The 21,818-nt window shown below is 39.7% G+C and overlaps 2 protein-coding genes and 2 non-coding genes across 4 annotated transcripts in view; 3 read left to right on the top strand and 1 right to left on the bottom strand.

Annotated features, from left to right (window-relative positions):
* The window catches only part of NDUFS1 (NADH:ubiquinone oxidoreductase core subunit S1), a 32,372-nt gene extending 23,054 nt beyond the window's left edge, over positions 1-9,318 (bottom strand). The window contains exons 1-4 of the mRNA XM_020972819.2: positions 9,202-9,318; positions 5,345-5,409; positions 4,607-4,698; positions 3,344-3,451 (exon numbers count right to left, since the gene is read on the bottom strand). Coding sequence (XP_020828478.1) covers positions 3,344-3,451; positions 4,607-4,698; positions 5,345-5,405 — 261 coding nt within the window. The 5' untranslated portion in view covers positions 5,406-5,409; positions 9,202-9,318. The remainder of the gene's footprint in view (positions 1-3,343; positions 3,452-4,606; positions 4,699-5,344; positions 5,410-9,201) is intronic.
* A 167-nt stretch (positions 9,319-9,485) lies between these two features.
* EEF1B2 (eukaryotic translation elongation factor 1 beta 2) lies at positions 9,486-13,564 on the top strand. Its single transcript, XM_020972820.2, has 6 exons — positions 9,486-9,962; positions 10,506-10,628; positions 11,552-11,681; positions 12,209-12,275; positions 13,147-13,272; positions 13,359-13,564. Exons 1-6 carry the CDS (start codon positions 9,883-9,885, stop codon positions 13,511-13,513), a joined length of 681 nt encoding a protein of 226 aa, XP_020828479.1. The 5' UTR covers positions 9,486-9,882; the 3' UTR covers positions 13,514-13,564.
* LOC144454937 (small nucleolar RNA SNORD51) lies at positions 12,051-12,128 on the top strand. Its single transcript, XR_013483482.1, has one exon. It is a non-coding gene; the product is annotated as a small nucleolar RNA SNORD51 (small nucleolar RNA).
* Positions 12,434-12,568, top strand: LOC144454941 (small nucleolar RNA SNORA41). The gene has a single exon (XR_013483486.1). It is a non-coding gene; the product is annotated as a small nucleolar RNA SNORA41 (small nucleolar RNA).
* Positions 13,565-21,818: the final 8,254 nt, after the last annotated feature.

Here is a 21,818-nt window from a genome sequence, read left to right as displayed (position 1 = left end):
TAGTTTATACATGTGTAGTCATGCAAAGTATGTGCTAGTCGCACTGTGAAAGAAAACATAAACAAAAAAACAAACAAAAACTGAAGAAAAATAAAGTTTAAAAAAAACCTATGTTTTAATCTGTATTCAGACACCATCAGTTCTTTCTCTGGGGATGGATAGCATTTTCCATCATAAGTTCTTCAGAGTTGTGTTGGATTGTTGTATTTCTGAGAATAGCTAAGTCATTCACAGATGATCACCTTACAATATTGCTGTTACTTTGTACCCAGTACATTTCACTTTGCATCAGCCCATGCAAGTCTTTCCAGGTTTTTCTGAGAGCATCCTGCTCATCATTTCCTACAGTATAGTATTCCACAACTTGTTTAGCCATTCCCCAAATGATGGGTATCCCCTCAATTTCTAATTCTTTGCCCCCAGAAACAAGCTGCTACAACTATTTTTGTTTTTGTTTTTTCAGGCAATTGGGGTTAAGTGACTTGCCCAGGGTCGCACAGCTAGTTAAGTGTCCAGTGTTTGGTCTGAGGCCGCATTTGAATTCAGGTTCTCCTTTAGGGCCGGTGCTCTGTCCACTGCGCCACCTAGCTGCCCCTGCTATAACTATTTTTGTACATATAGGTCCTTTTCCTTTTTGGGTTTCTTATCTCTTTTGGGATACAGACCTAGTAGTGGTGCTGCCTGTTCAAAAGGTATGCATGGTTTTATAGCCTTTTGGGCATAGTTCCAAATTGTTCTACAGAATGATTAAATCACTTCACTGCATTAATGCACATCCCCTCCGATATTTGTCATTTACCTTTTCTGTGCTATTACCCAATCTAAAAGGTATGAAGGAGTACCTCAGAATTGTTTTAATTTGTGTTTCTCCAATCAATAGTGAGAATATTTTTTCACATGGTTATAGATAGCTTTGATTACTTCATCTGACAACTGATTATATCTTTTGATCATTTATCAATTGTGGCTCTTATTTTTATGAATTTGACTCAGTTCTTTACATGTTTGAGAAATGAGGCCTTTAGCAGAGAATCTTGCTTCAAATTTTTTTTTTCACAGTTACAATTGCTAACTGTATTTCCCTCCATCCTATTCCTCCCCATTTATTCTATTCTCTCACTCTGTCCCTCCTCAAAAGTATTTTGCTTCCAACTACTCCCTCCTTCAATCTGCCTTCCCTTCTATCACTGCCCCCCCCCTTATTCCCTTCTCCTCCTACTTTCCTGCAGGGTAAGATAAATTTCTATACCCAACTGAGTGTGTATGTTATTCTTTCTTTGAGCCAATTCTGATGATAACAAGGTTCACTCACTTCCCCTCACCTCCCCCCTTCTTCTCCTCCACCATAAAAGCTTTTTTGTGAGATAATTTACCCCATTTTACCTCTCCCTTTCTCTTTCTCCAAGTACATTCCTCTCCTACCCCTTAGTTTTATTTTTTAAGTATCATCCCAATGATTCTTAAATTATATTTCTTTGGCCTGTTTTCTAGGTAAAACATTTTTTATAACAGATCTTATATTTTATTTTGTGCTGTCTCATGGAATTACTGATTTGATCTATTCTAGTTTTCAGGATGTACATTTCTTGAGTAAGGTCTAAAACTTTCTCTTCTAAGCTATTTATTTTCCTTTCAATTCTTTCCTCAACAATTTATATTTCATTTGTTATTTCTTGTTTCATTTCTTTTATGTATTCATGTAACCCTCAGGGAAAGTTCATTTTTTTTCCATTAAGTTTCTATTTACAGTTGTTATGGAATTACTCCTCGGGGACCTCTAGTGTTAATAATTTTTAATACTGGTTAGTGTTTCCTTTGATTTACTCTTCTCTCTAGCTTAAGTTCCTGAAGTGGGGCTTTGTGTCAGGGCCAGGCTCAGCTCTCTACTATGCATTTGTGTGGGTTGCTCATTTTCACTTGGTCTTTCCTTAGATTCCTGGGCTGACATCCATCTCCAGGGGTTAGCCCCTTCCCCACAAAGCTCCAGATCTTTGAGGTCTTCAGGAACCTCTCTTGCCTTTTAGGGGAGTTGGGAATCTGGGTGCCCCAGAACCCCTGGGCCCCCCGGGGCTGAGCGATGCTTGTAGTGTGCTGGATGCCGCTGCTCCATAGGACCTCTAAGATCCACAAAGTGGGATTTCTTGCAGGGGCAGGAAGAGGAACAGGACTCTTACCTCTTGTTGATCCAGACACAGATACCTGTAGACAACATGTGTCCCTCTCCTCTTTCTAGCAGTGCTGGGAGGTTACCCTACATTTGTGCTGGCTTTGTGGGTAACCTGATTTCTTATTCCCTTCTTGGTTCTTGCCAACTTCGTATGCATTCAGGGGAGAAGGGGAGGAAGAAGTCACTTATTGTGGTTTCTCACTGGATTTTTTGATCATTATTCAGTCTGGGTGAGAACTTCAGGATTTTGCTGAAGTAGGTTTTTGGGAGCTGGGCTAGAAATAATCTAAAGTACTTGTAATTCCCAAATGCCAGGCACCATTTAAGTTTCTATAAAGATCAAGTGACTTGAATTGCTGATACAGGTCACAAATTATTCATTTTAAGAACAGAGATAAAGTATGATACTAAATATGCACTATGATATTTAACACAAAAGTGATTTTTGATTAAGATTCCGAAAGCAACACAGGATCATAGATTTGGAGCTGGAAGTGATCTTAAGAGGTCCTCTAGTCCAATCCCTTCATTTTACAGATGAAGCATTTGAGGATCTGAAAAATGACTTGTCCAGGAGCACACAGGTAGCAGAGCTGACATTTGAACTGGGTCCTCTGACTCCAAACAAGTGCTTTTCTATTACAATCTACTGTCAATTGCTATAGTTACTGTTTAAAGATTACTGATAGCCACCTGGCACTAAAATCTGTGAATCCTAAACAAGTTACAAACTAGGGGTTTCTTAAATGGAAATTTTTTTGTTCTTTGACATTAGGGGCTGGAAAGAATTGCAGGGGTTGTAAAGAACAAGGGAAATGAGTCTCACTGGAATTAGGCTGTTCACTTTTGGAACAGCATGGTCCACGTGGAAACAAAGTTTGTTGGCTCTTTTCCTCCTACCTGCAAATGGATATAGCACCCAAACATGCTTATAACATAGAGAACTGCAGACTTGGAGTAAGAAGACATCAGTTCAAAGGTCCTACCACTTAATAGCTATGTGACTTTGGACAAGTCATTTTAGAAAATTAAAGCTGTTTTCTCATCTGTAAAATGATAATGATGCCACCTGCTCCATCCACAAGGATCACATTCACTCAAAAACATACTATAAAACGTGATTATTTTAGTTTTTCTCCTTTATAAAAGAATGAAATGTTTTTAGGTAACAAGTACCTTAGGGGCCTTTTCTATCTCCACAAGACACATCCTACAGTTTCCAGCAATCGATAGCCTTTCATGGTAACAGAATCGAGGAATCTGCATACCAACTTTCTCACATGCCTAGGAGATAAAAAGAAGTCATGTTATATGAGAATACTGAATATTTACCTTCTAAGTTGACTGCTACATAGAAAGTAATCCCCCCCCTCCGGCAGTCAGTTATCTCTGTTAGGCTTTGGAATTAGTGAATTCAGGTGATTATGTGTTGAATATGTAAATCAATACATAAGGAAAAATACAATCCCTTTACTCCAAGTAAAACTCACAAATGTAGAACCAAAAGCATACAGGTTAACAAAGAAGTAAAAATACTTCAAGAGGTCCATGATATGGAAGATTTTTATAGAAAACTTGCCTAGGGCATATGATTTTATGTTAGCTAAGAAACAAAACTAAAATATATTTACTGTCCTTTTTAGTGAAAGTCAAGCTTGTATATTTTTAACTACAAATCTGTTTCTATTAGAATAAGTTAAAGAAATGGATGCAACAGGACTATGAAACAAACAGTAACAGAATAATTCACTCTGACAAATGTTAACTGTCTCGGACTCTGTCAAAAGGCTGCACCCAAGGACCTAGAAGGCTACATGTGGCCTCAAGGTCATAGGTTCCCCATGCCTGGTATGTACAAGGCACTGTGCAGGGTACCGGGGATACAAAGATGAAAAAAGGAAAGGTCTCAAAATGCTTATAGTCTGGCAGAAGAAAAGCATGTCCAATGAATAACCTTACAAGTTTAACATATGATTGGGTACACAGGAGGGGTAAAAAAGCAACATGAGCTATTTCAGGACAGAAAGATCACTTCCCCTCCAGGATGGGAAATAGGAGAATCAGAAAAGGAATTAAGAGAAAGGTTGCCTTTGAACTGGCACCTAATGGAAGTGAAGGATTTCAAAAGGAGAAAAGCCATTCTTGGAATGAGAAATAACATGTTGGATGCATGGAATAGAAGACAGAATGAATTTGAGTGGAACATAGGGCACACAAAGGGGAGTAACAGGATAAGGGGTAGTAAATTAATTTGGAATGAGCAGGGCTACTTCACAGTTATATCAAACTTCAACAGGTTTTTATATTAGTTCCATAAATACTTGGCCATTATATAACATCTATCAAGAAATCTTGACATATTGAAGGAAAACATTTAAAACAAGTTTTATAAAACTAAAACAAAAAAGAAAATATTTAGAACTTTGATTTCATGTTTACCTGAAGCACTGTGGTTCCAGGTTCCACCATGACAGGTTGACCATCAACAAACACTTCAATCAAGCTGCTGGCCGCTGTGGTAGTTGTTCGCACTGACCATCAAAAACATTGAGTTGGGAATTCAAGTTAACTAGAGTTGAATCTGCTATGGCATAGGGATAATGGATTTGTTTACTCTAACCACTACGCTAGAAAAAGTGACTTTAAAATACTGAATTAATATAAGAGACTACATACAGTAAAAAAATGTACCTCTACATTTGTCTATGGTTATGTTGAAGAGTAGCACAAATGCAAACTTATTCTATCAGTAAATATAACATCAGCATTAAGGCAGTAGACTAGCTATCAAAACAGAATTAATTATATATGTTGGTAGGAAATCTGATCACCAGTTCTAGCAACATTCTATTCCTTGAGAAACTCTGATTACTTTTTACTCCTATCTCTACAAAAATCTAGCTTTAAAAATTCAAATATATATTATCAACTGAGAAATATCCTATTTAATTTAGCCAATTTGTGTCTGCTTTTGCAGAAACAAAAACAATTTCATACCCAACAATCCAATTCATTAAACGTCTAAGTACCTATATGTAAGAAGCTTTTAGAACCAGTCACACATGTAGGAAATTTCAAGGTTATTTCCATGACTTAACAGAGTTTAACAGTTTAGTTCCACATATTTATTAAAGAACATTTTTCCTCTATAAGAACAAATTTTAAAAGAATACTCACCACATCCTTTAGGACACTGAACAAGGCCAGTTAAGGCCCTTCGTACAGGTAGTCGTAACATCTTGCTAAAAATAAAACAGAGAAGTCTTAAGGTTCTTTGTAGGAATATATTCTAGTTGCTAACTATTTTTAGATTGCTAACAACTTTATTTTACATTTGATAGTTCATGCTGGTAAATAACAGAATTCCACTAAAATGTTATAAATTTTATCTTATATAATGCTACAAACTGTTAGATAGCTTTACTTAATCTAAGCTGCTAAGTAAAATGAAATTGCATGGCAAATTAAGAGATGATTAAAAAACCTGAAGTACTATTTATTTTAAGTATCTAATAATACTAAGTACTGAAGGCTGTTTCTTTGAAACAAAGGAGCTATCATTCACAAAGCTTTAAAGTACACAACTTCCTTGACATACAATATACAATATATTCTTTTAGCCAAAAAAAAAAGGATTGTCCAATATTGAGAAGAAACACCTCAAAATATATACTGAAAAATTTCCCACACAATAACCTCAAGGCACTTAAAATTTAGCAACCAGGTAGGACTCTGCAATGTCAATAAATCAAAAACTATAAAATCAATTTTCAAATAACCACATGTAGATTATCAACTGCATTTTTAAAAATATGAGAAACTGGTTTTCTTCCTCCTTCCATTCAGCATACTTCGGAGGTGCTTCCCCTAAGTTAGCAAGTATTAAGCAAATATGGAATGCAAAAAATAGTTTTCAGGATCTGCTTAAGTAAAATATAAATTAAGAAGCTAAGTTTTTTGTACAAGATACTATGTTACAAATAAAATTTGCTTTCCAAACCAAACAGTATGAACAATCAAGAGTTGACTAGATAACCATGATTTTACTGTGGTGGACAGTCCCTTTAGCTCTGCAGACTGTGACCTTCTATGATTTAACAAAAGTCTAAGTTGCGGTGGCTGAATAAAAAAAAAATCACAACTTGGTGATTATGTTTCTGTGGCCCCTAGACAGTGTGGTCCTTCTGGCATCATCATAATAAGGCCTGTCCTCGAAGCTCTTCTAGCTTGTTTACTTGCATTTGCCAGACTTTGTGATTCAATGTCACTGTCACAGGCGACTGGTTTTAGTGGATGTCCGTGTAAACCAATATAAAAGTAAAGACTTCCATTTACAACGCACTGTTACCTTGTTACACATTCCCTGTAACTTTAGAGAAGCATTTTTACCCTGCTACCTTTGGAGAGAACTGGTGATGGGCAGTGGATAGAGCACTGGGAGCACAGGAATACTTGAGTTCCAATCTAGCTTCCGATATTTCCGATGTGACCCCGGGTTAAATCAATTTACCTCTGCCTCAATTCTTTCGCTGTGAAATGGAGATGATAATAACAGCACCTACTTGCCAGGTGGTTATTAGAATTAAATGAGATAATATTTGTTTTTAAAAGTGCTTAGCACCGTGCCAGGCACATAATAGGGAGCTATACAAATGCTTTATTTCCTTCACCCAATTTTGAGGGATGGCTTAATTTTTCTGTAAAATTCAGTCATAGCCTTTTCTTAACATTAATAATATTTGCGTAGTGTTTCATTGTTTACAAAGACCTACATCTATTACCTCATTTGATCCTCCCAACAACCTTATAGCTATTAGTATTCCCATCATATATATGGAAACTAAAACTGAGAGTAATTATGTGATATTAGTATGGTCAACTAGTTTCAGAGGTAGGATTCTAACCTAGATCTCTAAAACTCAAACAGCTTTTACGAAAAACTTTGAACACTGTCTTTTACGAGTTAAATAAATAGAAGATGCAAATTATGAACTAAATGGGGTTTTCCAAATCAATGTTTTTCCCACTAAAAAAAAATTTTATTTCAGCAGTAAAGTAACGTTATCAAAACAATTATAGAATTAAAGTTATCTGACTTTTGAGAGGACTGAAAAAAGGCTATGGGAAAGGGGAAAACTGAATCACAATTCTTTAGGACTTGTTGAGTTGCTGCATCCTTCTGCCATTATATTTCTAGTTTTGTATTCACATTATTCATCAATCTGTAGAAATTCTTTGTTCTTACTGCATAAAATGCTACCTAAAACGTGAATATTTTTATTTTATAAAGCATGAAGTAAAATATTTTCATACAATCATACTCAGTTTGTTCAAAAAGTCTTCCCTGACCAATTCATAAGCATCTACTAAATACCTACCATATACAAAGCATCTGGGGGTACCAAGACCACTTCTCCCTACCCCCAAAAAGTTTACTCCATCAAAAACCTTACATTTTACTGAGGACGTCCAAACAGAGGCATCAATAAATTAACATCCAGATTAATTTTCAGACCAGGAGATCGCATATCTCCAAGGTGTCACGCAACGTTGTTTAAATCTTGAAATGTTATTATATGCATATGTATACACATACACACACACACACTCTCTCTCTCTCTTATCCTCAATGATAGCATTGCTTTGTTGACCCTTCCACAAGTGGAGTTTGTTTTGTAATGGTCTGCAATTTGTTAAACACAGGAATCATTCCATATCCTTTACCTCTCTCTTGGAAGTTGTCACTCTGAACCTCAGTTTCCTCATTTGCCAAGTAAAGAAGTTATTAAAGCCTGATGATCCCTTAGAGCTCCTACTTACTTGAACAAATGGTGATTCTTCCAATAGTCCCTATCTCTGAAAAATGATTTGTGCAATAAATTGAGTCACTGAAAATCAAATCTTTCCTAGCCCTAAGTCCTCCTTAATTTGTAATAAGCTTTGCTCTAAAGAAGTATTGATAACAGTACAACAAACTCATTCTTCCAGAATGGTGGAAGAAACAACCCAAAACCAAAAAATTCTCCTCAATTCAATATTGTGGTTACTCAAGAGTATTCAAAGATTACCAATGGGGAAAAAAAATGCAAAAAAACACATTGTGGTTGTTAGTCGTTTTTCAGTCCTATCTCACTTTTCCTGACACCAGTGGAGTTTTCTTGGCAAAGATACTTGAGTGGTTTGCCAGGCTCATTTTACTGATAAGGAAACTGAGGCATATAGGGTTAAGTGACTTGCCCAGGGTCACACAGCTAGCAAGTGCTTCTGGCCACATTTGAACTAAGGTCTCCCAGATGCCAGGCTAGCTGGCCAATGAGACACATGACAGCACCACATAAGAAAGAATATGACTTGGGAGTCAGAACACCAGGTTCTGCCACTTACTGTCCTGTGTGACTCTGGGCAAGTCACATGACCTTTCTAGACCTCAGTCATCTCATCTGTGAAATGGGGGAGCTGGACTAGCCTAGGCTCCCCAAATCCCTTCCAGCTCTTCGTCTCTGAGGATAATCGTCCTAGATTCCCCACCCCGTCTAATTCAGGGTCAACACCCCGAGTGCCCCTGGGCTAGTCACCCGGCCTCTGCGAGAGAGAGTACAAATGGGGGTCGGGGCTGGCTGACCTCAGGCCCCCAGGGAGCTCTCACGCGTGGTTCCAGGTTCTCAGCCCCGCTGCGGGGTCGCTCGGCTGCCTCTCGGGCTGACCCTCTCGGCCGGCTCGAGTGTCCGGGCAGGGCCCCTAGAACCCCAGGCCGCGCCGCCCTCCCGCCGCCTGGGGTCAAGGCTGGGGTCACCGCGCTCGGCCGAGGCTGCGGCCCCGCTCGGCCTCGGAGGGCCGAGGGCAGCCGCGCCGCGCGGCCCTCACCGGTACCGGCTTCCCGCAGCGCCCCGGCCCGGAGGCGGGGACTCTGACTGACCTGGACTCAAGGACAAGTGGAGCCTGAGGGGTTCGGGGCCCCGCCGGCCGAGAAGCCCCGGCACGGCGCTCCCCCCGGCCACCCCGACACGACCCTCCCCGCCCAAGCCCGGCCTTACCTTCTGGGGGGGCACGCCGGCACCGTGGGGCCTCCAGGACCCGATCAGCCCCTCAGCTCCCCTGTCCTTTATTCTCTATGGCGGCTTCGGTAATTTCCGTCCTCCAATACGAATGAGATCAGGTTGCGGGGAGAAAGACTTCGGCAATTTCCGGCCTTTGGGGCGGGACTGGACTCGGCCATGTCCGTCAGGCAGCTCTGGCGAAGGCGGGGCCAGCCTGGTTCGGCAATCTTCGGGGGCTTCGGGTGACGTTTCGGTAATCCTCCATCTCTGGGAGCCCAGAACTTCGAATGTCTCCCGGGCCTGTAGGGGCGGAACGGGAGAGGGCGAAAATTTTCGAAATGACCATTTTTATTCTTTTCTATCCGCGCATCGAGGAAAGAAGTGCCGGGAGAGCTACTTGAGATTTTAACAATCAAGATAACGAATTTTAAAGGCCAATTGGGAGCGGGCACCACAAAGAACTTTACCCTTTGAACTCCGTCCTCTCTTTCCTAGCGTGGCGGAGCGGAAGGATACGGTTTGACCTTATATAAGGCAGTCGCTGATTGCGCGCTGCCCTTTTTTCAATCGGCGGCTGACGCTAGCGTGTTTGCGCGCTGCGCACCTTTCATACCCCGCGCTCAGTTCCTCTGTCGCTGCCACCGCCGCCGCCTCTTGCCGGTCCCTCCCACCACCACCATGGGCTTCGGAGATCTCAAGACACCCGCGGGCCTGCAGCACCTCAACGACTTCCTGGCGGACAAGAGCTACATCGAGGGGTGAGCAAGAACCCCGGGGCGGTGTCACCGGGAGGCCCGGTGGGTGCAGCGCGGGTGGTCGATGGGAGCAGGGGGACGAGGCCGCCATCGCCGCCCCGGCCTGGTGGAAAGAGGGCTGCAGCGGCTCTGGGGCCATGGAGGTGGAGGAGGAGAAAGCAGGGCATGTGCGGAAGGTCACCCGGGGGTGGTAGCCCAGGCCCGGCCCGGCCGACCTGGGAGGGACACGTGGCAGAAGCGCCTCGGGCCCGGGCCCGAGAAGCCCCTCCACCTCCAGGAGGGAAAGGGAGAAGGTTTAGGTCACCCTCCCTGACACCCGATTGGCCTGGGGAGACGGGCCCTAGGCCCCGGGTCTGCCCACGTGTGCACCGACCTCCCACTGCGGCCTTGATCCTCCTGTGCTTCCCTGAAAGCCGATTTAAACGGCGTTCGGGGCCTTTCTTTAAAAAGTGCGTCTTGTGGAGCTGGGCCTGTTTAACTTGCTGTGGGGTGCACTATAATTAGCCTGCTGGCTTTGCTTCCTCATGCGCCTTGTTCCGTCCTTAGGTATGTGCCATCCCAGGCTGACATTGCAGTATTTGAAGCAGTCTCAGGCCCACCACCTGCCGACTTGTACCATGCTCTCCGTTGGTATAACCACATTAAATCCTATGAGAAGCAGAAGGCAAGGTAAGGTGATGCTGGTGTGTGAACTTTTCTCTGAAGTAAAGCAGCTCATAGTAAGGTTTTTCACGTTCCAAATGTGGACCTAGGCTGTTTTAGTTTTGCTGAGATGTTGTAAGCTTAATTAATTGCTTGTGCCACCTTGCTAGGCCAAGAGACTGAAGTCCTCCCATTTTTTCACAGAACAGGTAGAACATGGACAACAGCAATTCAAGTTTTCCCCACACTGTCCTGCCAATATGCCTCGACCCTCACCTGGGGGGGCCACCTCTGGGGTGAGAGGGGTAGTTCATCTATGGCTCATTCATTCAGTCCCTGGCCATGCTTCTGAAACTGCCAGCAAGGGTGGAAGTTTGGGGAAGTGGACAACCAGTTCACTAAGAACGCAGCTGAACATACTGTTATGAAATCTCAAACAAAAATGTTCATACTGAAAGATTAAATCATAGTGAGTATTCAATATAATGTCTCCCAGGGTAGCAGAGTGCTTTGGGCATGAGACTCTTTAAAAAGTGAAAATATTTGCAGGAGGCAAAATAGAAACGTTAGTTTTGAGTACTAAAATTGTATTGACTTAAAGTAATGCTGAAGTTAATTTGTCCTGTTTATAGAGCAGTTTGAGAGTTGAGGTCAGTGTTCATGTACTTCCCCCATCTCCTGTAATTCCAATTCCTAAAAACTAGGTCAAAAGTAATTCATTTCAGCTTCTGCTTCAGATTTAACATATGACTTGCATTGTTAGTATTCTGAGTAGTGTTGCAGAAAACTTGTAGGTCTTATATTTATCAGTTTGTAATTTGTTGAAAGGGTGATGTGTGAGGCATTGGCCTTGGTAAAAGCTTGTTACTGCTTTGATACAAATTTGATTTAATGACCTCAATTTTAGCATTTGAAGTTACATTGAAAGTGATAGTATATTTTTTTTTAAGCTTGCCAGGAATAAAGAAGGCTTTGGGCAAGTATGGGCCTGCTGATGTAGAAGATACCACGGGAAGTGGTGGAGCTACAGATAGCAAAGATGATGATGACATTGATCTCTTTGGGTCTGATGATGAGGAGGTATGTTGTGATATCAAGCAGAATGTGTGGTGGCTTTTTTTTTTAATCATTGGGATTAAAGTGCCCACAGATGTTTGTAAGTATTAGCTCTCTTATAAGACATGCTTGTAGAAGAATTCTTAAGATTCCTCTCAGGAATGATAAAAGTGATTACAGAATAAAAGTTCTTTTGGAGTCCTTGTAGATATGCTCAGATGGTTAACAGCTAGCCCCATAAGTTCGTGTTTTCACAGATAACGTGCCAGTGGAACACTGGTCTTAAGTTAACATTTTGGGTGTTTTAGAGGTCTTCAAAAAATGAATTGGATCATATAGTTATGATTCTAGTTATGTAATTAAACTTTGACTAGTACCTAATTTTAAAACTTACTGGCTGCATGATGAATAAAATCAAATCACCATCTTTCGGCTGAATTCATGATGGAATTGCTTTTTTCTGATTAGCTGGTCTATATTCTATGTGAATTGTTAACTAAGTTTAATAACAACAAATTAATGCCCTGAAATGTGTTGGATTCTCTTCACAGGAAAGTGAGGAAGCAAAGAGGCTAAGAGAAGAACGCCTTGCTCAGTACGAATCAAAGAAATCAAAAAGTAGGTTGGCTTGACCTTACAAATTATAGTTCTTGAGAGGGAAGCAAGAACATGGTGTTATAGTAAGCCCACTTTTCCTTGGTAAGCTTGGAATTTTCTGGTTGCACCAATCTGCATTCACTGCTTATTGGAATTTTGAAAGAGATAAAGAAAAAACATTCCACAGCTACTGGTCTGCAGCTGTTCTCATCTGTAGCAGTTGTTGTATTCCACTGTGGAAAAGAAATTGTTACACTGTTAAATCACCTCTTTCTAATGCATAAGAAAGTGGATTCCTTGTGTGACAGACACCTCCTTAACAGACATTTTAATAGGAAAAGTTAATACTGAATCTTTAGCAGTTTTGTTATGTGAAGTAAAAGTTTTTCCAAATTCTGTTAGAACTCAGTTCTGTAATACAATGACAATTCATGTTTGTAATTATGACACTGAGGCACATCTAGATCCTGAAGTACCTTCGTAATCAGACTTAAATTTTTTATTTGGTGTCCACCTGATTTGAGTACTTGTGACTTGAAGGGTCAGGTTAACTTTCTGCCAGTCGACCTCAGTCTTCTCTCAGCTTGAGCCCCTATTAGTCAGTGTTTTAATTATATGTGATTAGTTTAACATTTCTTCCACAACTGAGTGCCTTGTCAGAACAAGATGCTGTGTGGAAAAATGGTTAGTCCTTCCCTCCATAAAGTCTGCGGTGGGGGAAGGTTATATACATAACCTTTATATACATAAAACTAGAAAGCACAGATTGCTGCTATTTGAGTAGGAAGATGGGTATTCTGAGTGGAAGGAGGAAGATGACATTTAATTTGGACCTTAAAGAATATGTAAGAATTATTAGTTAATAAAGCTTTTAATCTTTTCCCTTCTTTAGAACCTGCAATTGTTGCCAAGTCTTCCATCTTGCTGGATGTAAAACCTTGGGATGATGAGACAGATATGGCAAAATTGGAGGAATGTGTCAGAAGCATTCAGGCAGATGGCTTGGTCTGGGGATCTTGTAAGTTGAAACATTTAACTGTTGATTGGCATCTATCCTGAATTTGTAGAAGGACTGGCACCTTATCTTGTGTTTTTCCCCTTCAGCTAAATTAGTTCCAGTGGGATACGGCATCAAGAAGCTTCAGATACAGTGTGTAGTTGAAGATGATAAAGTTGGGACAGATATGCTAGAGGAACAGATAACTGCCTTTGAAGACTATGTGCAATCCATGGATGTTGCTGCCTTCAATAAGATCTAAAAACTACCATCCTCAAAAATTGCATTTAAATAAAAATATTTGCAAGCAAGAGCTTTGTGTTTTCACAGTTGAGTGATTTCCCCCCCCCTTCATTACCTTAATTTCCTCCAATCTAAGCCACATTCCTAGCTTTCCTTGATTTCCCATTACCTACGGGAATACTTTAACAGATTCCCCATTGTCTTAATTAGGTGGTTTTTGGAATGTTGATTTGTGTAATGGTGAAGGGTACTTACATACATTTTTGGAGTAATAGTATTGCAGGAATCAGTAGGATGGGGGGGGGGTTGAGCTGAAAGGGTATGCTGAATCTGAATTTGTTAGGGGAGGTGACCTGTTAAAAAGCCAAATGCTTTTTTTCCCTAAGGATTGGAGCATAGAGAAAATTAGTTTTAAGCCGAGAAGAATGATCCAGGGTTATATAATAATGTCCTGTAGGTAGTGAGGTAGCCTGGGTTCACATTGTGAATACTGTCTAGGGACTTCATTTGACTTGGTAGCCAAGTGCTAGACTACCCCAGTGTCAGGTAGTGAGGAGTAATGTCTTCTGACTCACTGCTACCCCAGTACTGCATCCACTGTTAGACAAGTGGTCTTAAATTTTATGTAAGTTAAAAAAAAAACTGGGCCTAGATAAGTAGCATTGTGCCATTGGTTGTGTATGCCTAAATTAATTGGGCTTCTTGAAAGGGGTGAGTTAATTGAAGCCAATTGCATTTATTGAGAAGTTGAGGTATGGGAGCCAGTACATTAGTTAGAAGACAAGATTAGGCAACTAATTAGAAAGGAAGCAGTAATTAGAGACAAGTTATAAACCTGGGTCATGAGAAGGGTGACAGTTCTCTTAATTGAAATAGGGAAGGTTGGAGAAGTAATGGGTTTGAAATTGGTGATTTCATATTGCAACTCTCCCTTGTCTGTTGATTCTGCTATGGATCTCAACTTGGCCCACCCCAAAATGAAGTAGGAATCAGGGCCATTATCAGTTGCTGCCCCTGACCCTTAGTCCTGCCTCCAAGGAGTCTCCTGACCTTGTCAGGAGGGGGAGGGGGAGGATGGTGACTGTCAGGTTTTCTTAGTGATAAATGAAACTGCTCAAGCATCAACATGGTGTAATTACTGTCCTAAGGGGCCAACTGCTACAATTAAATGTAGATTGGAAGCTTGGTTTGATGGAGAGGGAGTGTTGAAACAAGTTACACAATTGATTATGGGTGCACTAGTTCGTGAAATTGGTTCGATACCATATTTCATTAAGACCCAAAGGGAAAAAGATATGTGAACAATATAGGTGTACTGGCAAATGGAAATGTTACAATCAAGATAGCAAGGTAATGAAGAGGTGGATGACCTGTATATTGTCTAGGTCCTTGAAGACTATTCAAGTTGGTTTTTATAACAACACAATGATTTTAAAATACTAATGATGTCCATTTTAAGTCCTATGCATTTAAAACTTTTTTACTTGTTCAATTGTGTCCAACTTTTTTGTGACCCTGTTTGCAGTTTTCTTGGCAAAGATACTGAAGTGATTTGCCATTTCCTTCTAGCTAATTTTTACAGATGAAAACTGAGGCAAATAGTTGAATGACTTGCCCAGGGTCACAGCTAGTAAGTGTCTGAAGCCACACGTGAACTCAAGGAAGATGATGTCCTGACTCCAGGTCTGGCACTCTATCCACTTCAACACGTAGCTGCCACTTCCCCCTTTGTCCTTCCAACAAATAGTCCCTATTTGTTCCCAGTTAGTGCTGTCGGTCCTACCCCATGGAAGCAGTGCATTGAAAGACTTTTAGTGACAATACAACGGGTATTTTTACCAACCCTCTGGCGGTGTGGTTGAATTGCTTAAGTTCAGGGCAACAGCACCACTTAGCAGTAAGTTATATTGAAATAGATGTGGCATATCATAGCACAAATGTCTAAAACTATTGTCTCTTTCCCTTTACACTAAGCAAAATGAAATACTAAAGCTTCATACGTGGCTGCATAGTCTAGCAAAACAAATTTTCACATTGGTTGCATCCAAAACACAAGTGATGTGAACTCTTCAGTTCCTATCTCCGTCAGGAGGCAAGTGGTATATTTTATCTTCATCCTTTCAGACTCATGATTTATACTGCTGTTGGGATAAAGTCAAAGTTTTTCTCTATAATGTTACTACAGTTCTGCTCACTTTGCAGTTCATGGAGATCTTCCCAGTATCTTCCAAAATTGTCCGTTTCGTCACTAATAGCACAATAATATTCCTTTATGTTCCTATACTGTAATTTGTTTAGCCCTTCCTTGATAGCGTACTCTGCCTTAGTTTCCAATTTTTTTTTTTGCCACTACAAAAAGAATTGCTGTAAGTATTTTGTATTCATATGTTTCCTTTTCCTTTTCCTTTACTCTCTTTAGGATATAGGTGTTGTAATGGGTGCATTTTTAGTAACTTTAGGGGCACAGTTCCAAATTGCTTTCCAGAATGGTGACCAATTCACAGATCCATCAACAGCTCATCTATGGAGGACTTACAACGACTAGATATTGATGGTTTGCAGTCTAAACCAGTGGAGGAAACTCTGAATGATTAGTGAAGGTATCTAATCTAGTCTTTAATTTTACAGATGAAGAAAAAGGTTAGGTTACTTGCCTGGAGTCAAAAGGGGTGGAGGAGGGATTTGACCACAATCCTTGGACATCATATCCCGCACTCTCTAACAACACCAAGTATCATTGAGTAGTACCAAGATAATGAAGGTTTAGGTTCTTCCATGGATTTGGTGTGAAAGTGCTTTTTATGAAAGCAAAGAATGAAATGGTGGATTTCATTTACTGGAGAATGACTGAGAAGTCTGAGCTGTGGTTGTAATGCAGTGTTATTGTACATAAGATGCAACAAAAGAAAATGATGAATTCAGGGAAACAAGTGAAGATTGTGTGAAATGATGTGTGAATGTGTGAAATGATGAATGTGTGAAATGATGAAAAGTAAAAGGAAACAGAACCAAGTCTAAGGAACATGACTTAGCCCAGGGCACTGCAAAGGGGAGGGAGCTGAACCATCCCACCACATGACTTGTTTCTATATCCACAAAATTTCTTGCATCTGCCTCCTCCACCCCCAAGGCCATGAACCAAGTTCAGACCTTTGTCGACTCTAACTTGCTTGGACTATGCAGTCATCTCTAAATTCATCTCTCTGCTTCTAATCCCTCCCCTTTCCAATCTATCTTCCGCACAGCTGCCAAAGTAAATTTCCTAAAAAAACCCACTCACCTTGGCACTTGCTTAACAACAACAACAAACATATAGTGTGTACTATGTGCCAGACATGCTACTAAGTGCTTTTTTATTATTATCTCATTTGATTCACACAGCAACTCCAGGAGGTAGGGCCTATTATTATCCCCATTTTAGAGGAAACTGAGGCAAACAGGTTTAAGTGACTTGCCCAGGGTCACACAGCTAGTGTCTGAGGTTAGATTTGAACTCAAGTCTTGACTCTAGGTCCTGTGTGCTCTGAGCACTGCAGTGCCCCCTACTGCTCAATAAACTCTGGTCGTGCCTTATTGCCTCTAGAATCAAATACATACCCCTCTGTTCAACCCATCTTTGCAATTTATTATACATTACTCCCCATTCAATAGTCTAGGCGTCTAATAGTCTACCTCTTAGAATTCCTCTTTTCCTTTAAAGCTTCTCAGAACACACTCTCCACCCCACAAAGCACCTCTTATTTATTTTCTATATATTTTGTCTGTACCTCTGTGCGCCCCTGATTAAGTGTAATATTTCATATTTGTCCTTGCCAACCTCCCAATTTCGCACAGTGCTTGGCACCGAATGACCACTTAATAAATGCTGGTTAATTGTCATTTGCGTGGCAAAGTAGCTGCTTCTCTGAGAATATCTATGCCCCAGCAGAAGTTGTGAGTAACCAAGGGGCTAGAGTAGGAATGACTTAGATGTGAATCTGTGGAATTATGTATCTCATGGTTGGTTTTATCTTTTTGTCAACATACCAGCTTTGCACTAGGAAATAACAGTACCAACTTAGATGCTTGCCATTTTTTCAATGCTTGGTTTAAAGGAATTGATACTGCTTTATTTATGACCACCTTTAAATATTCAAACTGTATTAGTAAGAAACATATCTGGAAGGGAGATGAAAGTTTAGTTCGTCCTCCTCATTTTAGAGTTGAGGAAATAGGCCCAGAGAATTTGTGACTTCCCCAAGCTCAAAAAGGTAACAACATATGTCCAATTATATCACACCTCTACTTAATAAACTCCAGAGGTTCCCTGTTTCCTCCAATATCAAATATAAAAATGCTCTGTCTGGCATTCAAAGCCCTTCATAACTGATTCCCATCCGACCTTTCTTTCTACTTACACTTTAGTCCCTGACAGCTTCTTTTGAATCCAGTGACACTGAGCTCCTGGGTGTTCCATCTGTGTCTCCTGTCTGAGCAGTCTTTCTGGCTGGCTGTCCCCTATGCCTGGAACACCCTTTCTCCTCTACTCTGACTACTGACCTCCCTGGTTTCTTTAAGTCCTAATTAAAATCCCATTTTATACAGGAAGCCTTTCCCAACTCCTCTTAATTCTGGTGCCTTCCTTGTGAATTATTTCTTGTTTATCCTATATATAACTTGCTTTGTATGTGTTTGTTTGCATGTTGGCTCTCCTATTAGATTGTAAGCTCCTTAAGGAAAGGAACTATCTTTTTCCCTCCTTTTGTATCCTCAGCACTTAACACAGTACCTGGCACATAGCTGATGCTTAATAAGTGTTTATTGATGTTTTGCATGACTACACATGTATAACCTATATCAAATTGTTTGCCTTCTCAATGAAGAGAGTGGGAAGGGAGGGAGAGAATTTGGAGCTCAAAATTTTAAAAACGAATGTTAAAAATTCTTTTTTCTTGTAATTGGAGAAAAAATAATAAGTAATTTAAAAATGCTTATCAATTATTGATTGATTGAAAGTGATGATAATATTAAAATCCAGCTTTTAGGAGCCATACTGGTCCTATCTTCTCTGCTGAAAGGAAGGTAGATTTCATTACCTGTTCTTGAAGAGCATCACTGGTTTTTCAGTTACTCAAGAATTCAGCTTCCTTGTAGGGGTCGTCTCATTTGCATTGTTAAAGTCATGTATATTAGTGGTTTTTTTTTTAAAGAATTATGTTTCTTCTAATAGTTAGATAAAATAGGCAGTAACCTACATAGTATAACTTAAGGAAAATCTCTGTATCCAAAATTATCCTTACCCACCAACCAAGGAGTCACAGTGCTTAAAATTTCAGCAATAAACAATCATTCCTTTTGGGCGACATAAGCTACATATAAGTAGAATCTGTGTGTCATACATCTCTGATCCCTCATCACAAACCATTTTCACACTGCTAGGAAATGCTAGTTCTCTCAAAGACTGAACAAGGGTACAGGAAGGGCATTATAGAAAAGATGAAAGATGAACCTCAAGCAAACTTTGTCTATTTTACCATTTTACTTAGGGTTAGACCTGAGTAGGAAACAGCAAGAAGGCAGCTTTTACCACTGACTCAAATACACTTCATGTATATCATTCTTGCCTATTCACCATATATCACTGCATCAGTTCATATAAATCTCCAAATTCATTATACTTAAATTTCTTACTCTACAATAATATTCCACTCCTTTTTTGTCATGCCACACTTTGTTTCTAGTTTTTTGTTTTTATTTTGTTCTCATATTCAGTCAATAAACATTAAAAAAAATTTTTTTTTGGTGAGGCAATAGGGATTGAGTGACTTGCCCAGGGTCATACTGTCAAGTGTCTGAGGCTAGATTTGAGCTCAGTTCCTCCTGACTCCAGGGCTGGTGCTTTATCCACTGCACCACCTAACTACTTCTTTTTTTTTTTAAATTTATAGTGTTTTTAAATTTTTTAAATTAGTTTATTTTTAGTTTTCATCAATCACTTCCACAAGCTTTTGAGTTTTAACTTTTCTCCCTTTCCCTTCCCACCTCCCTCCCCAAGACAGCATGAAATCTGATATAAGGTCTACATGTACATTCCTATTAAACATATTTTCACATTAATCATATTGTAAAGAAGAATTAGAACCAACAGGAAGAACCACAAGAAAGAAGAAACAAAACAAAACAGAAGAGAAAAAAAGAGCAAATAGTATGCTTCAATCTGCATTCAAACTCCGTAGTTCTTTCTCTGAATGTGGATAGCATTTTCCATCATGAGACTTTTGGAGATATCTTAGATCCTTGCATTGCTGAGGAGAGCTAAGTCTATCAAAGTTAGTCATCATACAACGTAGCTGTTACTGTGTACAATGTTCTCCTGGCTCTGCTCACTTCACTCAGCATCAGTGCATACAAGTCTTTCCAGGTTTTTCTGAAGTTTGCTTGCTCATCATTTTTTTTTAAATTCCATATATTTTATTTTATACATTCAAAACACTATTCTGAGAATAAGGTCGTAGGTCTCACCAGACTGCCAAAGGGATTCATGACACCAAAAAGGTTAAGAACCCTAACTTTCTCATTTTACATATTAGGAAACTGAGGTGGGGAGGGGGAGGGAAATTGATTTGCCTGAGGGTCTCATAGGTACCAAATAGTAGACCTGGGATAGTATCATGGTATAATGAAGATTAAACTGAGGATTCCTAGCATAAAAATGCATTCAGGTATGTGTATATGTATGTGGGGAGATAGAGACAGAGACAGACAGAAACAGAGACAGAAAGAGAAAGAATAATAGAGAGAAAGAGACAGAAAGACAGAGACAGAAACAGAGACAGAGGCAGATGGGGAAAAAGAGAAAGACAAAAACAGACAGAGACAAAAGAGTCAGAAAGATAGACAAAGAAAGACAGAATAATAGAAACAGAAAGAGAGAGCACAATGTTTACTCATCATTTCTTATAGCACAATAGTGTTCCATTACATTCATATACCACAGTTTGTTCAGCCATTCCCCAATGGATGGGTATCCCCTCAAGTTCTAATTCTTTGCCACCACAGAAGGAACTACTATAAATATTTTTGTACATGTGGGTCCTTTTCCCATTTTTATGATCTTTTTGGGATACAGCCCTAGAAGTGTTATTGCTGGGTCAAAGGGTTTACATACTGTTATAGCCCTTTGGGCATAGTTCCAAATTGCTCTCCAAAATGGCTGGATCATTTCACAACTCCATTTCACAACAATGCGTTAGTGTTTCAATTTTCCCACATCTTCTCCAAAATTTATCACGTTCCTGTTTTGTCATGTAAGCCAGTCTGATAGGTGTGCTGTGGTACCTCAGAGTTGTTTTGATTTGCATTTCTCTAATCAATAGTGATTTAGAGCATTTTTTTTCATATGACTATAATCAATAGCTTTAATTTCTTCATCTGAAAACTGCCTGTTCATGTCCTTTGACCATTTATCAATTGGGAAATGACTTGTATTCTTATAAATTTGACTCAATTCTCTATGTATTTTAGAAATGAGGCCCTTATCAGAGACATTGATTGCAAAAATTCTTTCCCAGTTTTCTGCTTCCCTTCTAATCTTGCTTACATTGGCTTTGTGCAAAAACTTTTCAATTTAATTTAATCAAAATTATCCATTTTGCATTTCATAATGTTCTCTATCTCTTGTTTGGTCCTCACCTAACTAATTCTCAATAAACATTTATTAAGTACTTACTGCGACCTAGGTACTGCAAAGTGGATTAAAAAAAAAAGGGCAAGTCTTTGTTCTCAAGAAGCTAACTGTCTAAGATGGAAGTCAAAATACAAGCAGTTATGTACAGACAAGCTATACACAGGATAAATTGGAGATAATCAACAGAAGACACCGAAGTAATGGGAATTGGGAAAGGCTTTTTGTAAAGGTAGGATTTTAGCTGGGACTTGAAGAAACCTAAGGAAGCCAAGAAGCAGTGTCCTGCTATGAACATTCTGGTATATGATAGACCTTTGTTTCTGTCTCTGACCTCCACATAGATTATATGCATGCCCTATAGTGGAATTCCTGGATCTAAGAGTATGAAAAATCTCTTTTATTTTCTTTGTTTTTAATTAAATTTTTTTTTTAATGAACAGAAATCTATTTTCTTTTCCTGCCATTCCCCACGCCATTAAAAAGAAAAACAAATTCCTTGTAACAAATATGCATGGTCAAGTAAAGCAAATTTCCTCATTAGCTGCATCTAAAACAATGTGTCTCATTCTGCATCCCAAATCCATCACCTCTGTCAGGAGTGGATATAGAAAGCTTCATCATTCATTCCCTGGAATCATGCGTGGTTGGTCATTATCTA

This window comes from Phascolarctos cinereus, unplaced genomic scaffold, assembly GCF_003287225.1.
Source record: "Phascolarctos cinereus isolate Bilbo 61053 unplaced genomic scaffold, phaCin_HiC Scaffold_7;HRSCAF=346, whole genome shotgun sequence".
NCBI lineage: Eukaryota > Metazoa > Chordata > Mammalia > Diprotodontia > Phascolarctidae > Phascolarctos > Phascolarctos cinereus.
This window is presented reverse-complemented; position numbering and strand designations above follow the sequence as displayed.

Coding starts and splice junctions, on each gene's coding strand:
- EEF1B2 (XM_020972820.2), top strand. CDS start 9,883: ATGGGCTTCGGAGATCTCAAGACACCCGCGGGCCTGCAGCACCTCAAC. Junction 11,682..12,208: donor TTGGGTCTGATGATGAGGAG/GTATGTTGTGAT, acceptor TTCTCTTCACAG/GAAAGTGAGGAAGCAAAGAG. Junction 13,273..13,358: donor TGGCTTGGTCTGGGGATCTT/GTAAGTTGAAAC, acceptor TTTCCCCTTCAG/CTAAATTAGTTCCAGTGGGA.